The sequence below is a fragment of the Pleurodeles waltl genome, chromosome 4_2 (assembly GCF_031143425.1).
Source record: "Pleurodeles waltl isolate 20211129_DDA chromosome 4_2, aPleWal1.hap1.20221129, whole genome shotgun sequence".
Taxonomy (NCBI): domain Eukaryota; kingdom Metazoa; phylum Chordata; class Amphibia; order Caudata; family Salamandridae; genus Pleurodeles; species Pleurodeles waltl.
In genome coordinates, this window is record NC_090443.1 from 826,355,785 (window position 1) to 826,368,547 (window position 12,763).

The window sequence follows — 12,763 nt, forward strand, 5'->3', positions numbered from 1 at the left end:
ACATTTGTATCAGTTTACCATTGATTTTTACATTACATTTTGGCAGTGGATACCCTGCCCCACTCACCTCCAGGGACACACCACCATCATTTCTACCACATTAACATCGGCCCTCACAGTTTCCTCTTCCTCTTCCTCTTGATCGTTGACCCAAATTAATCTGTTCCTCTTTCTTTGTTCCACCAATCCTACAAACCCTTGACAAATGCCCAAATTTCTTACACTTATAACATCTACGCCTTAGCAGCAGGACACTAATTAAATTCAGCCATGTGCTTCAAGCTACCACGCCTGTTACAGTACTTTTTTTTAGCATCCATATATATACATGCCCCTCTTGAAATTGCAACCTTTCTTAGTAGCCTACAATGGTGACTTTGATAAGAAACCAATTTCATTCACATCATAATCATAATCATAATTCCTTGACTTGCTATTGGCCAGTTTCTCATTTAATTCCATCACAAATTGTCAAGTATATTCTATTAAATGGGCTATGTCAAACATTTTTTCAACCCCAATAACGTTTCCTGTATTTTCATATTATTGGCTTAGTTTATCATTTTGGTGTCTGATAACCTCTTCTAAATTTGCATGAGACTGCCGATGTTCTCAGCATAGCAACATACTGATCTATTGTTTTACCTTATAAATTAGCATGTGAAAAGAATGTATGTCTTCACCTTCACTTTTTTTCCAAAATGTTCCTCTAATGCTTTCATAGCATTCAGATATTCATCAGTTGATTCATCTGTCTCACCTTCAGTCCCAGCATCAGCATTTTCACTATTACATACGGTCATCGGTAACATTTTCAGCACTTTCCTGCCCTCCACCCACGAACTGTGCTTTAGCATTGCCAATTTGTGTTTTGCCACAAAACATCTCCTCCATTAGCCCTGAGATACGTCTCAAAGGACTCTTTCCAATCCTTTCATGCCGTCGCAAGTAGGCCACGATTTGTAAAAAACATGGGAAGAGCCATAATATTTTGCAAAACCATGTCAACACCCATACTTAACCTGTTAAGTGCCTTTGTAGGCCAATGGCCGACACACGCACTCCCTTCCCAGTGTATCTGTTGGCCAGTGGTCGACAACAGGAAGGCATTTAAAGGCCCCTTTGGTGCTCTGTACTAGAGGGAGTCTTTTTTTTCTTCAATCAGGCTGCTCGGGAAGAGCTTCCTGAGCAGTCTAATCTTGTTTTTTGTTTTGTTTTGTTTTTTGTTGAGACAATGACGATCAGCAGGCAGGGCATGCTGACATCTTTTTAGTAAAAGTGAAAGTAAAGCCGATGCGCTTTCACTGAATCAGAGCTTGTGAGCTATCTCAGCACCCCAAAGACTGATTCTAAGGGGAGAGGTATTTTTGGGAAGGGGAGAATCTCCATTTTCCAAAAGATACCTCTGCCCAGAGGATCCTTGCTTGGGGATCACTGCATGAGGGTGATCCCCAAGCAGGGATCCACCCCATAGCCACCAGGGATAGGAGAGCGGCCCCTTGGGTAAGGGCTTGTGCTCCCCGGCTATATTTTTTAATGCAGTACTGGGGCAACAGCCCCCAATCTATTTCCTCCGCCACCCCCCAACGCCCAGAAAGCCTACTAGCCGCCAGGGATTATTTATTTTAGTAATGTTTGGGGGTGGGGGGTGCCAAGAATGGACATGGTAATGGCCCCATTCCCCCCAAAAATGGGCACAATCTTTTTGCCCCTTGGGGGGCAGATGAGGGTTATTACCCCAGATCTGCCCCCAAGGAGGCAAATATCGCCCCACTTGCAATGGTGACTGGCTGCACTTTTTGGGCTTGGGTAAGCTGCCACCTGGAAAAAAGCTACCAGACTGAGACAGTTCTAAAAATTAGACATCTGGGGGAGTCCAGGGTGGTGTACTTAACATGCACCCCACGCCATTTTCTTATCCACAAAGCCCTGCAAGCCTCAAACAATGGGTAAAAACACTAATTTCTCTCAAATTTCTGTGAGGAAAACTTCTGGAATCTGTAGGGAGCCACACATTTCCTACAACACAGCATTCCCCCAAGTCTCCCAATAAAAATGGTACCTTACTTGTACCCCAATTGTATTTCTCTGCATTTGCATCTTCCAAATGTAAGACAGTGTGTAAGAAAGAAATCGTTTTAAGAAATGCCCTCTAACTCACAAGCTAGTATAGGTACCCACAAATTCGGAGCTGTGCAAATAACCCTTGCTTCTAAACTCCATATATTCTGCCCATTTTGAAAATACATAGGTTTCCTTGATTTTTATTTTTCACTATTTATATTTTACCATAAGAATTGCTCTATACCCGATAGACAATGGAAAACCATTGAAGGGTACAGTTCAGTTATTGGCTCTGGGTACCTAGAGTTCTTGGAAAACACAAACCCTATATAGCATCACAACCAGAAAGGTCTATCACATGTAAAGGTATAATGCTTTTGTGAATCAGCCATAGTGATGAGAAGTTACAAATGAAAACATCACAAGTGCGTGTAGTTTCCTACTAGTTTTCTATATTTTGTTAATTTCAACACTTAGCACTTAGTTTGTTGGGGAAAACCTTGAAGGATCTACACAAATGACCCATTGCTTAATTCAGAATTTTTTCTAGTTGTCAGAAATGTATAGCTTTCCAGGATCCACCATGGGTTTCACACCCGTTTCCACCACAAACTGGAAGGAGGATGAAGGCACCAAAAAAAATAAAAAAAAGGATACATGGGCTCTCTCTCAGTAAAATGCCAATACTGTGGTAAAAAATTGGTTTTCTGAATCAACTCTGCCTGTTCCTGATAGCTGGGAAGATGGTGATTTTATCACTGCAAACCATTTGTTAATGTCATTAAAGGAAAAAGACAGGCACTTTATTCTGCAGCACTTTTTCCCATTTTCCCCCAAAAACTAAATGTAGCTATATTTTGGCTAATTCAAAGACCATGAGTGGCTTTAGAATCCCCAGAATGTTGGGAAAAAAGGACGCAGGTTTGTCGTGGATAGCTTATGTGGACAAAAAACTATGGAGCCCTAAGTACAAACTACACCAAATAGCCAAAAAAGGGTTCAGCACTGGGAGGGAAAAGGCCCGGCAGCTAAGGGGTTAATACACAAAAAATAAAACAAAAACAAATAAAGTAGTCATTGTCGTCTGGATAAAACTCTGCCTGGAATTCCTTAATCGCACTGAAAATCATCGATGCAAGGATAGAGTATCTGCACCAATTATATAACCTTTTCCCATTGAGTAGTTTGCTGTTAATTCTCCCAATAACCAAGCCCTATTTCCATCTTCTTTGTTTAGCAGTACTTTTTTCATTTTTGTTTTTAAATGCGCAGGCTTAACATACCAGATTTGGGGGTGGAGCATTCTCAATTCCTCAGCTCATGCCAGCAGTCCTTGCCAGAAGTTGTTGTGGATAGGAAACCAGGGTCAGTATCAGACACAATCAACAATTTAGAATAGCTTCGAACACCAACCCGAACTTTGCACCAGGTACGATCATGCCACTTCCTTTCAGCGCAAGGTTTCTTCCCCCTCAATCAGAGTACTGCCAAAGAAACTGCATACAAAAGTCCAGTGTTTTTACCAAAAGACGTGTTTTTGGCGCAAGCTTGGTGGTGCACTGATCAAATTTCAGCCCAAGCGCAGCCTCAAAATGACCATTTAACCACAACCTTATTATTAATTTATTCAATTTATGAGACACAGTACGAGCGCAACCAATCTCTTTGCAAATGCAGACAATTCTGACTTGATTTCAGCACTCCACAGCCCGTTGCAGGGGACAATGCAACCATTACTCAAAACTTGAGTAACTCTTAGGGGTCCACAGCTGATTGTGCTCAACCCTCAACACTTGGCCTTAGTTAGTACCCGATCCTCATCACTAATTTTACAAAGTTGCACAATCCAATAGAACTGAAGCAAAACTGATTTATTGGAGCCACAAATATACACGATATAGGACCCCAGCCAGCGGCTGGCAAGTGCGTATCCCTCATTCTAGTGTTCTGGAATCCTTACCCTGAGCGTGTACAACCAATCATGAAGAACATAACACTAGCACTTCTCACTAGTGCAGGTTCCTAACATTGCCTAATAGTGCATGCTGATCATGATCCCCAAGCTGGCCAGAAATGCAAAACAATCACACTGATCATCAGTGCAATGTCCTCACAATGGCCACCACTGTATTAGTAGCAGTAATAATGTACTTAGTAACATGCACATATGGTGAAAACCAAGGTGCCAGACCAAAAAAAAACAAAGGATAAAATGATATAAATAAAAACAGGATAACAACACAAAAAAGGCATCAATAAGTCTGTCAAATCTTCACATTGCCTGCTAATACCCTGCCACCCACAGTTTAAGATCAACAGTTCTACCTCCTTATAATAAAGGAGAGGGCCATTCTTCATACTGCACACATTAGTGCCAACTTCACATACATGACTTGTGGCTGCCCTGTACTCCAGCCACAAATGTGGATCAAATCCATTTGAAACCTTATGTTGAAAGATCTGGCCTTACCTCTGTCCTTACCTTAAACCTCATCTTGCTTGAAGGATGATAACATCCTTGCCCAGATATCCACAAGGGAGCACAGAATACAGTCTCTTACTTAATAGAAACAGGAATATCAACTTCACAAGTGAAGGACTCGAATGAATACCACATATTGTAAAAAGGAAAAAGCAAGGCCTGCATAAAAAGTATCTTAAGACTTAAAGCAGAACAGTTTGGCAACTAAAAATAAGCGAGTGGCCCGGAGCAACAGAAATGGGGAACTGCAGTTCAAAGAACAAAGAGCACACCAGAGAGGACGTTCTCAGGGAAACACTGACATAAGGAAAATAATGCATTTACCTTTAGAGCCAACCTTATGATCAGGCTTCCTGTTTCCAGCTAAGAGTTATAGCCAACCTTTGTGAATTGCGAAAACAATATAAAGCAGAGGAGGAAGACCACCATCTTGCAATGGGAAGACAATTGGTCTTTCAGCAAGAAGAGGCTGCTGTATACTCTGCATTCACCAACACCTCTGCCTAAATGCCTAAATACCTACAGCTTTCCAAACCAGCACATAATGAAGGACCCACAAACAGAGTGCACGGAGCCTGCAGTCAAGAAGGTGATAAAAGCAGAGCAGCGACAAGAAGCAGCGCCACCAATGGGCAAGGCCACCAATGTAAGTCCTAGGAATGAGTTAAAGGCACTGGCCTAAAAGCCTCCCTCTGAATTTATGAATATGGTGCTATGGGGAGTGACACTATAAAGAGGGGCACTGCTCAGAGATGTGCATACAGATGATCTGGTAAGAACGAAGAGCTATGCAAAAAAAAAAAAAAAAACATTCACTATGGCCAGAGCGGGGTTATTAGGGTGATTCTAAAGAACAAAGCACAGGCCAAACAAGCACAATTCTGTTGGCTCGCACAAATGGTCCCAAGCACCTTAATTGCTAACGCTCCACTAAAAATTAGTCAGTGGTACTTAAAACATGAAAATCAACCATTTCTGACACCACTTACTCTTCTTGATCTTGCACATGAACTCTAGAAACTAGTGGCACTGGAGTGGGAATCTCAATACTTTTTATTTGCAAGAAGTGAAAAATATGGTAAAGTCGCTAAAAAGAAGGAAGCAAAATTGTATTCTTACCACTGTTATGACTTTTACTTTACCCCTCTCCTTAACACTACTGTCACTATCCAATTATGCTCATCCTTTACTCAGTCCTTCCACTGCACTCTCAACCGCTACCCTATGCTCCTTCCTCCACCCATTTCACCATCCTTGCTGTTCCTGAATCTATCTCCTATGTCCTCCTTTCTTTACAATCCTCAGGTTCCTTCTCTTTCCAGCCTCTCTTCTCCATGCAAGTGCTCCCCATCCTGATCCTATTTTGGGCCAGCTCAGCCTTCGACCAGTGGCAGTGCCACAAGCTCACCTTCAGCGCTGTGGTGAGGACAAGGGTTCAGGTGAGTAAGAATAACAGTGCACAAGTCTCATTTATGGCTCTCAAGTGGTCCTCATTTCATGTTCAACTTTGTTTTATCCACATATTACATAGAACAAATTACACTGCCTTGCTAAATGTTCATCCTTCTAGGTGACTGCAATTTGAATCAGATCAATAGGTCATTATCAGGAAATATTCATACATCTGACAGTTTGAGAGCTAAGGCCCTAGTCTGTCCCTCCTTATAAAGCCTCAGTAGGCTAAAACAAATACACCACTAACATAACAAATGTTCATTATATAAACATAATGGCATGTCAATACATTTCAAAATGAGATAAACCTATGTTGTGCGGGGTAGTCGTTTCACAGGGAAAGGGAATACATTAATTTATTTAGAAACAGCAAAGCTTACCACATAAGTGTGAGTGAATTCTACACATGCACTATCTATATTAGGGCTGACTTTTATCAGTGTTTGTTTGTTTACAATAGTTACTAGGAAAAAGGCTAGAACATGTTCCTATTAGGACAGTAAAAATGATGGTGTGCTGTAAAATGTCCATATTAAGATAGCAACAAGAATGGGTTTTACCTTAAAAGATGAGCAACAACTGCTGGACCATACCAGTCGCCTGCCATCTTGCCTGAATTTTTGCCATAGTTTGTTAGTTTGTGCAATCCAAAGATGGCCCCAGGGCTATCAGAAAACCAAGAAATTATTTTTCTATGGGAAACTACATCATCTGTATCGTGCTCCTCAAACAAGTTCCTCTGTTTTTCAGTACTAGACTTTGGTAGATGCTGTTCTTCTTCTGACACTTGCGCTTCGAATGTTGCAGCTATCTTCTTTGCAGTAAGTGTTGTCCACGAGTCTGGCTCTGAATTTTCAAGGTACATTGCTCCTGTCCACATCCATGCTATGGAACAAAAAAAGCAACTGATCACCAAATCACATAAAATCAAATTTATATTGGAAAACGAAGAGAAAGAGGAAGCCTGAGATCATGCAAGCCCAGAACATTATTAAGAATACACCAAATGGCACAATACAACAAAGCCAAACTGAAGTAGATAGAGCATGAGAGAATTGCTATAGAAAGCCTTATTCTATCTTATGATACTCTACCAAATCAGTTTTTTGTTTTAGTACTACTTTGGGGCACACTCAACCATAAACTATGTTCATCTGGAATACAATTCAAAAATAAAACTCTACATTTCTATAGCTGGCCTTGCGGTTTCCAGTTCCTATTTCAAAGATAAAATGTCCACCATACAAGCAAAAGCAGCAGTGCAGATCTCCATTTTAGGCTAATGTACCAGGAATGCCACTTAAGCATTAGTCTGTAGGAAATGAACCTCTATAATCTTGAGGATGCAAATTCCTAGAGAACTAACAAATTACCAATACATTAAAAGAAATGTGTAAAGTAGTTTTTGGTCAATAAGCTACAGTACTGACAAAGGCTTCAAATATTGGGTCTTGGGCATAATGAGTTATCAGCTATCTTTGAGCCCCTTTTGTACTGCCAGTGTGCAAAAAAAGAAATTCAATGTCCTCCTCCCATTGTACTTTAGAGGGTTATTTTCCAGTTTGGTTGTTTGACACCTAGTTCCAATGATAATCTGGAACATCCTTAGGGACAAAATAAGAAGGAAGATGAAATATTACTATACAGTGCTCTATGCAACTTTAGGTGCCCAATTCTGATAATGGTCTAGTCGGCGAGCACTGTGGCTTTCTGGTAACATAGTAGCAGATTGCGCCACATGGAGTGTAAAAACTACATTTTCAGGAAGTCATCTCCACTTTTTAATCGGTCTCCTTGTTTGGAAATACATGTAAAAAAAAAAAAAAAGAAGAAGAGTGGCTTTCAATAACAATTTGGATAAAATGGAGGTCTTTCCAACTTTAACTACTTTGGTATGAACAAACAGCCATTAATACTAGAAGTCCCACCAGAAACTGAGTCCTGGCGCTATATATAGAAAATGTACATACCTGTGACTCTAAAACTCTATTATGGGAGCCTTCTTGGAAGTCAAACAATGCATATTTCTGCTCATGTATGGATCATGGAGGGTTTTAACAAAATATAATCTCTCTTAAATGATTTTTAATGGAGGATTTGTATCACCTTTTTGGTTTGTTGATGATACTTGCACTATTTGACAAATATACACCCATCTTTCCAAACTAAGATCTAAATTCACGGTTGATCCCCATAATTAATCTGTGAAAAATGTTCAGTCAGGTACAGGAGGTCCCAAAGATGAGTGTTTCTAAGAAAAGCAGAGAGCATGTTTCTGCTTGTAGATTTTGCAAACACGACTGAACATAATGCCACCTAATTTAACCAGTGAGCTGATTGCTTTTCCAGATTTTATTCCACAGTTTGCTGTCATTTTATTAAAGAACAATTGTATAGATAGCTGGACCGCTAAAGCAATGAAATGTGGACATTTGACTAATTCACTGAAAGGTAACCGTCTGCTGAAAACTGAAGAATAACTCAATCTGCCATTTTCAGAGTCTATCGAACTTCTACAAATGATTTCACACTCACATCACAAAAAGCCAAGAAATAGCCTACGAAGGTGCACACCAGGTGCATCACTGAGAACATGATGTCTCATCCTACAGTGGAGGAAATTGATTAATATGGCACAAAAGCATCTGATTTATCTACCAGTATTCGAGGACCATGAAAGAAAGTGGGGTACTGACATATTTGCAGGGGCTAAAAAATAAAAAAAAATAAAAAAATAAACTCACTTCTTTGCTACTGGCATTGGTATATTGATACAAAATTATAGTAGTTCACAATACTTCATTGATAGACCCTATGTTTAATGAAATTACATTGGTTCAAAGAATCAAAGACCTTTGAAATGGGTCAGTTATGGTTTCCACAGGCACTATAATGCAATTATGGTTAACTTAAAAAAAAAATACACATATATATATATATACATACATACATACACACACACTTAGCAGACGTTAGGGTTGTGCCAAATTTCAGGTGGCGTTTAATACTTATATCACATACCATCATTTAACAGATGTTTTATCACTGTTCATGTATGACACTCTATAGTAATAGCTACATCACACTTCCAAAGGAACTGCATTTTTTTATCCTTAATAGCTTGGACGCAGTCTGGTGAAACTAGACTCATTTTTCCTATCATTTGATACATTCACTTTTGACTTGATCCTGAAGTTAAATAGCTACCTGTCTAGAGGGGCAAGAAGTGCGACAACAAATGTGCTAAACCCTATGTTACTTAACACAGGAGGAAAAACCTCTTCCACCTACAGCAAAAAAATTATGTGCAGATTTTCACGAAATCTGGATGAGGTTAAGTAGTCCAAATAACAATTCATTATTGGCTTAACGAAAGCCTGTTTGCAAAAAAAGCTCAAAAAGGTAGGGCTCAAATAAATTAAAATAGACAGGATTAACCTTAAAGGTACCACACCATATTGCCTCTACAACTTTCAGTCATAATTGGGTCAGTCACATTACCCTCAACCCAAAGTCTCTTCATTTGATTTCTGTACACGAAAGGACACTCTATCACTCTGCCATGTTAACAAAGCTCTGTTACACTGGTTTCCTAATCACCTTTTCTGGATTTTCTTATCATATCAGGCAGCCAGATGCTATGGAAAGCCCCCAAAAAAGGATGAAGCTCCATTCAGCCAAGAAAAGGAGGGTTGATAGAGAAATGTCTACATATTTAAAAAAAAAAAAAAAAAAAAACACAACCATTTGGGATAGTCTAATTTTCCACCTTGGACTATAGCTTTAAGATAAATTCCTGTGTTGAAAACACATTTTCTTACATTCAGTCTAAGGCCATGCTGCAATCTATGGTCAACATTTAATTTTGGACTAACCTTTCATAACGATTCCTGATCTTTTCACTCAACACCTCCCTCCATACAGGTCTGAATAAGCACCTGAAGACCAAGCAGGCTCTGAAAAAACAATCTAGTCTGAAAATGCTCAAATGCTTTTTGATGGGTTTCAAGCCCTGATCAGCCCGACATCCAGATATGGGTAAATGAATTATGTTTCCACCTTAAGTATGCCATCACCAATGTAATTTACTTAGAAAAAGTTCTAGGGGCTGATTTCAGTGTGAATACAAGAAATCTGGATTAATAGTGTGAGTTCCCTACAAGAACCCAAAGAAATTTCCTGTACTACTGAAATGTGGAGATGTGCATCTTGCAAGTCCACTGGACACATCCAATCCCTGATGTACCTACCTACTGTCAGAATTGTTTTTGCTGAGAACCCCAGCCTCTATAGGAACTCCACTGATTGTACTTCTTTTCAGAGGAGACTGTTGCTCCTGATGCTTCTTCTGATCGAAGGAGTGGTATGAAACAACACAGGCAGATAGGATTGTTAAGTCCCTCTCTTTTGCTGCCTGAGCAAACATCTGAAATATCTCTTACTCTTTTCTAGGATAACCACTTTCAACATTGTTGCTTCCACCTTCTTTCTGGTGTGATGCAAAGAGAACTTGGCCAGAGTAAGGTAGAACTAAAATATTTTGTTGAGCATCATTCTTAAGAGAGGTAGGCACAATTCTGATAATACCAGATCTGCAGAATCCTATGATAAATTTATAACTTGGTTTGTTACTTTCGTTTAACATACTTTAATTCAGTACCTTTATGAAGTCCTTTAATTTATCCCTTAGTAAGTTGTCAAGAAACATCCTTACAGTGTCCCATATTGTTCTATACTAGCACCTCAGAAGAGGCATTCCAGTGGCCTCCTCTAGTTCTGCACATCTTTCTCACAAATATAACAAAAAAAGGGGGTGGGGGGGCAAACCCTGTAACCCATGGACCCGGGTGAATAAGTCTATGAACAAAAAATGGATCAGTGCGAGGGAAGTATTAGCCTCGACTTCCACCGCAAAAGTACACCATCTGAGAAGGTTGTGAAATCCAATTCCTTTGTAAAAATATTTTTTGCAAAATAAATTACAGATCAAAAACAAATTCAAATCAGAAAATCCAAAGTAATTATAAAATTCTTACAGAATAAGAGTGAGGTGCTCCTACAAAGTTACAGTGCAGTGAAAAGTGAATATAAAGTGCACCAGGGTTAATTACAAGTATATACACAAAAAATGTGGCTTTTAAAAATTCCATGTTCTCATAATACAGCACTCATTATCTGAGTGTCATAAATCCTCAACAATGTATTTGCAAGCAGTCCATGGTAAATTGTTTGTCGACGTTTCGACCCAAACAGTAGAAATATTACCAACCAGTCATCATCAGGACCAAGAAGTAATGTAGGAAGCACCGACAAACCGCAACGTGAATTAATCACACCAAAATCAATACAGTTTACAAACATCAATTATGCATGTGTCCCTTGTAGGTGGCTGGAGCTAAAAAAATATATATATGGCAAGACCGCAGTGTACTAAATATTACTGAATTCTCTTGAGGCACAGACCCGTTAATCTCTGGGATCCATCAGCCACTTTAGCATCCGCCAGGCATCACGGCTGATGAAGATTTATGACACTCAAATAATGGGTGCTGTATTATTAGAACACGGTATTTTCGACAGACCAATTTTTCAAGTATATACTTATAAATAACACTGGTGCACTTTACGTTTGATTTTTATTCAGTGCGTCAGCACTTTGTAGGAGAACCTCACGCTTATTCTGTAAGAATGTTATCATTATTACGGGTGTAAAAAACTTTACCTTCTGGGAGGGTGTACTTTTGCCATGGAAGTCAAGGCTACTACTTCCCCCGCACTGACCCATTTTTTGCTCATAGGCATCTTTCTCCTAAACACATTTTCACTTTTACTCGGTCTCCTTCAGTGACAATGTGTGTCCTTTCCTAGTGGCAGAATCGATAACTGGGTTATCGGTTGCTATGTTTTGTGCAGCCATCTTAAAGGTTGTTGGCATGAAGAATTTCTCATCAACAGTTTCCAAAAACACCATAAACAGAGGCAGGAAGGGAGCTATCTGCTCTAAGTTTATTTATTGAGGCATTTTGCATCGTATACAGTGATTAAACTGTAAGCGTTCATCTTTTGATTCTTTTTGGGATAGCTCAGTGGGCTACTCTCTCCCAAAAGACCATTACAGGCATTTTGGTACGCAGAAACCACACCTAAAGACCTATATACTTGCCATCCTGCATCTCTTCCCACCCACCCACCAAAAGACTGTCAGTTTTAGAAATAAAGGCACTTGGATGAAAATCTGTTGCACATTTTAGAACAGCTGTGCATTCCTGCTGTGTACATTTTTGTCTAGGTACCCCTTCATTTTCCCCTAGTGAAGTGAACAATCAAGTAAATCTGTTGGCAAAGCACCATCTTTTGTATTGCAGTTTGCCATCCATGTGGTGCTTGAGTGGCCAGAGTCGCCCTATATGTACTTCTCCACCAAGTTGATACTGCCTCTTCAACCCAAGTTATGTTGTACCTGGACATGATCGTAGTGGCTTCGTAGTAGAGGGTCATAGGCCTTTGTTTCTATACCTGTACATGGAGGGTGTCCCCTGACATTCCCTACTTACAGATCCATCAAGTCCCCATATAGTGGTTTGCTTGCCTTCATCATGTGTTAGCAAATTAGAAAGTTGTGGGTTGATGTGTATGTAGTTTACACAAGAAACAGTACAATGTGGTTCCATTTCGATCCTGTGTGTATTGGATGATGACTATCCTTTTGAAAGGCTGGATATTTCCAGCCTGACACTTCTGCCTCACAGGTCAGCTGCCCCA

At 39.8% G+C, this 12,763-nt stretch overlaps 1 protein-coding gene across 2 annotated transcripts in view; it reads right to left on the reverse strand.

Annotated features, from left to right (window-relative positions):
* ATG4C (autophagy related 4C cysteine peptidase) overlaps positions 1-12,763 on the reverse strand; it is a 181,931-nt gene that overhangs the window by 94,810 nt on the left and 74,358 nt on the right. For both annotated transcript variants that reach the window (XM_069232527.1, XM_069232528.1), the window contains exon 5: positions 6,562-6,886. In XM_069232527.1, the coding sequence (XP_069088628.1) occupies positions 6,562-6,886 (325 nt within the window). The remainder of the gene's footprint in view (positions 1-6,561; positions 6,887-12,763) is intronic.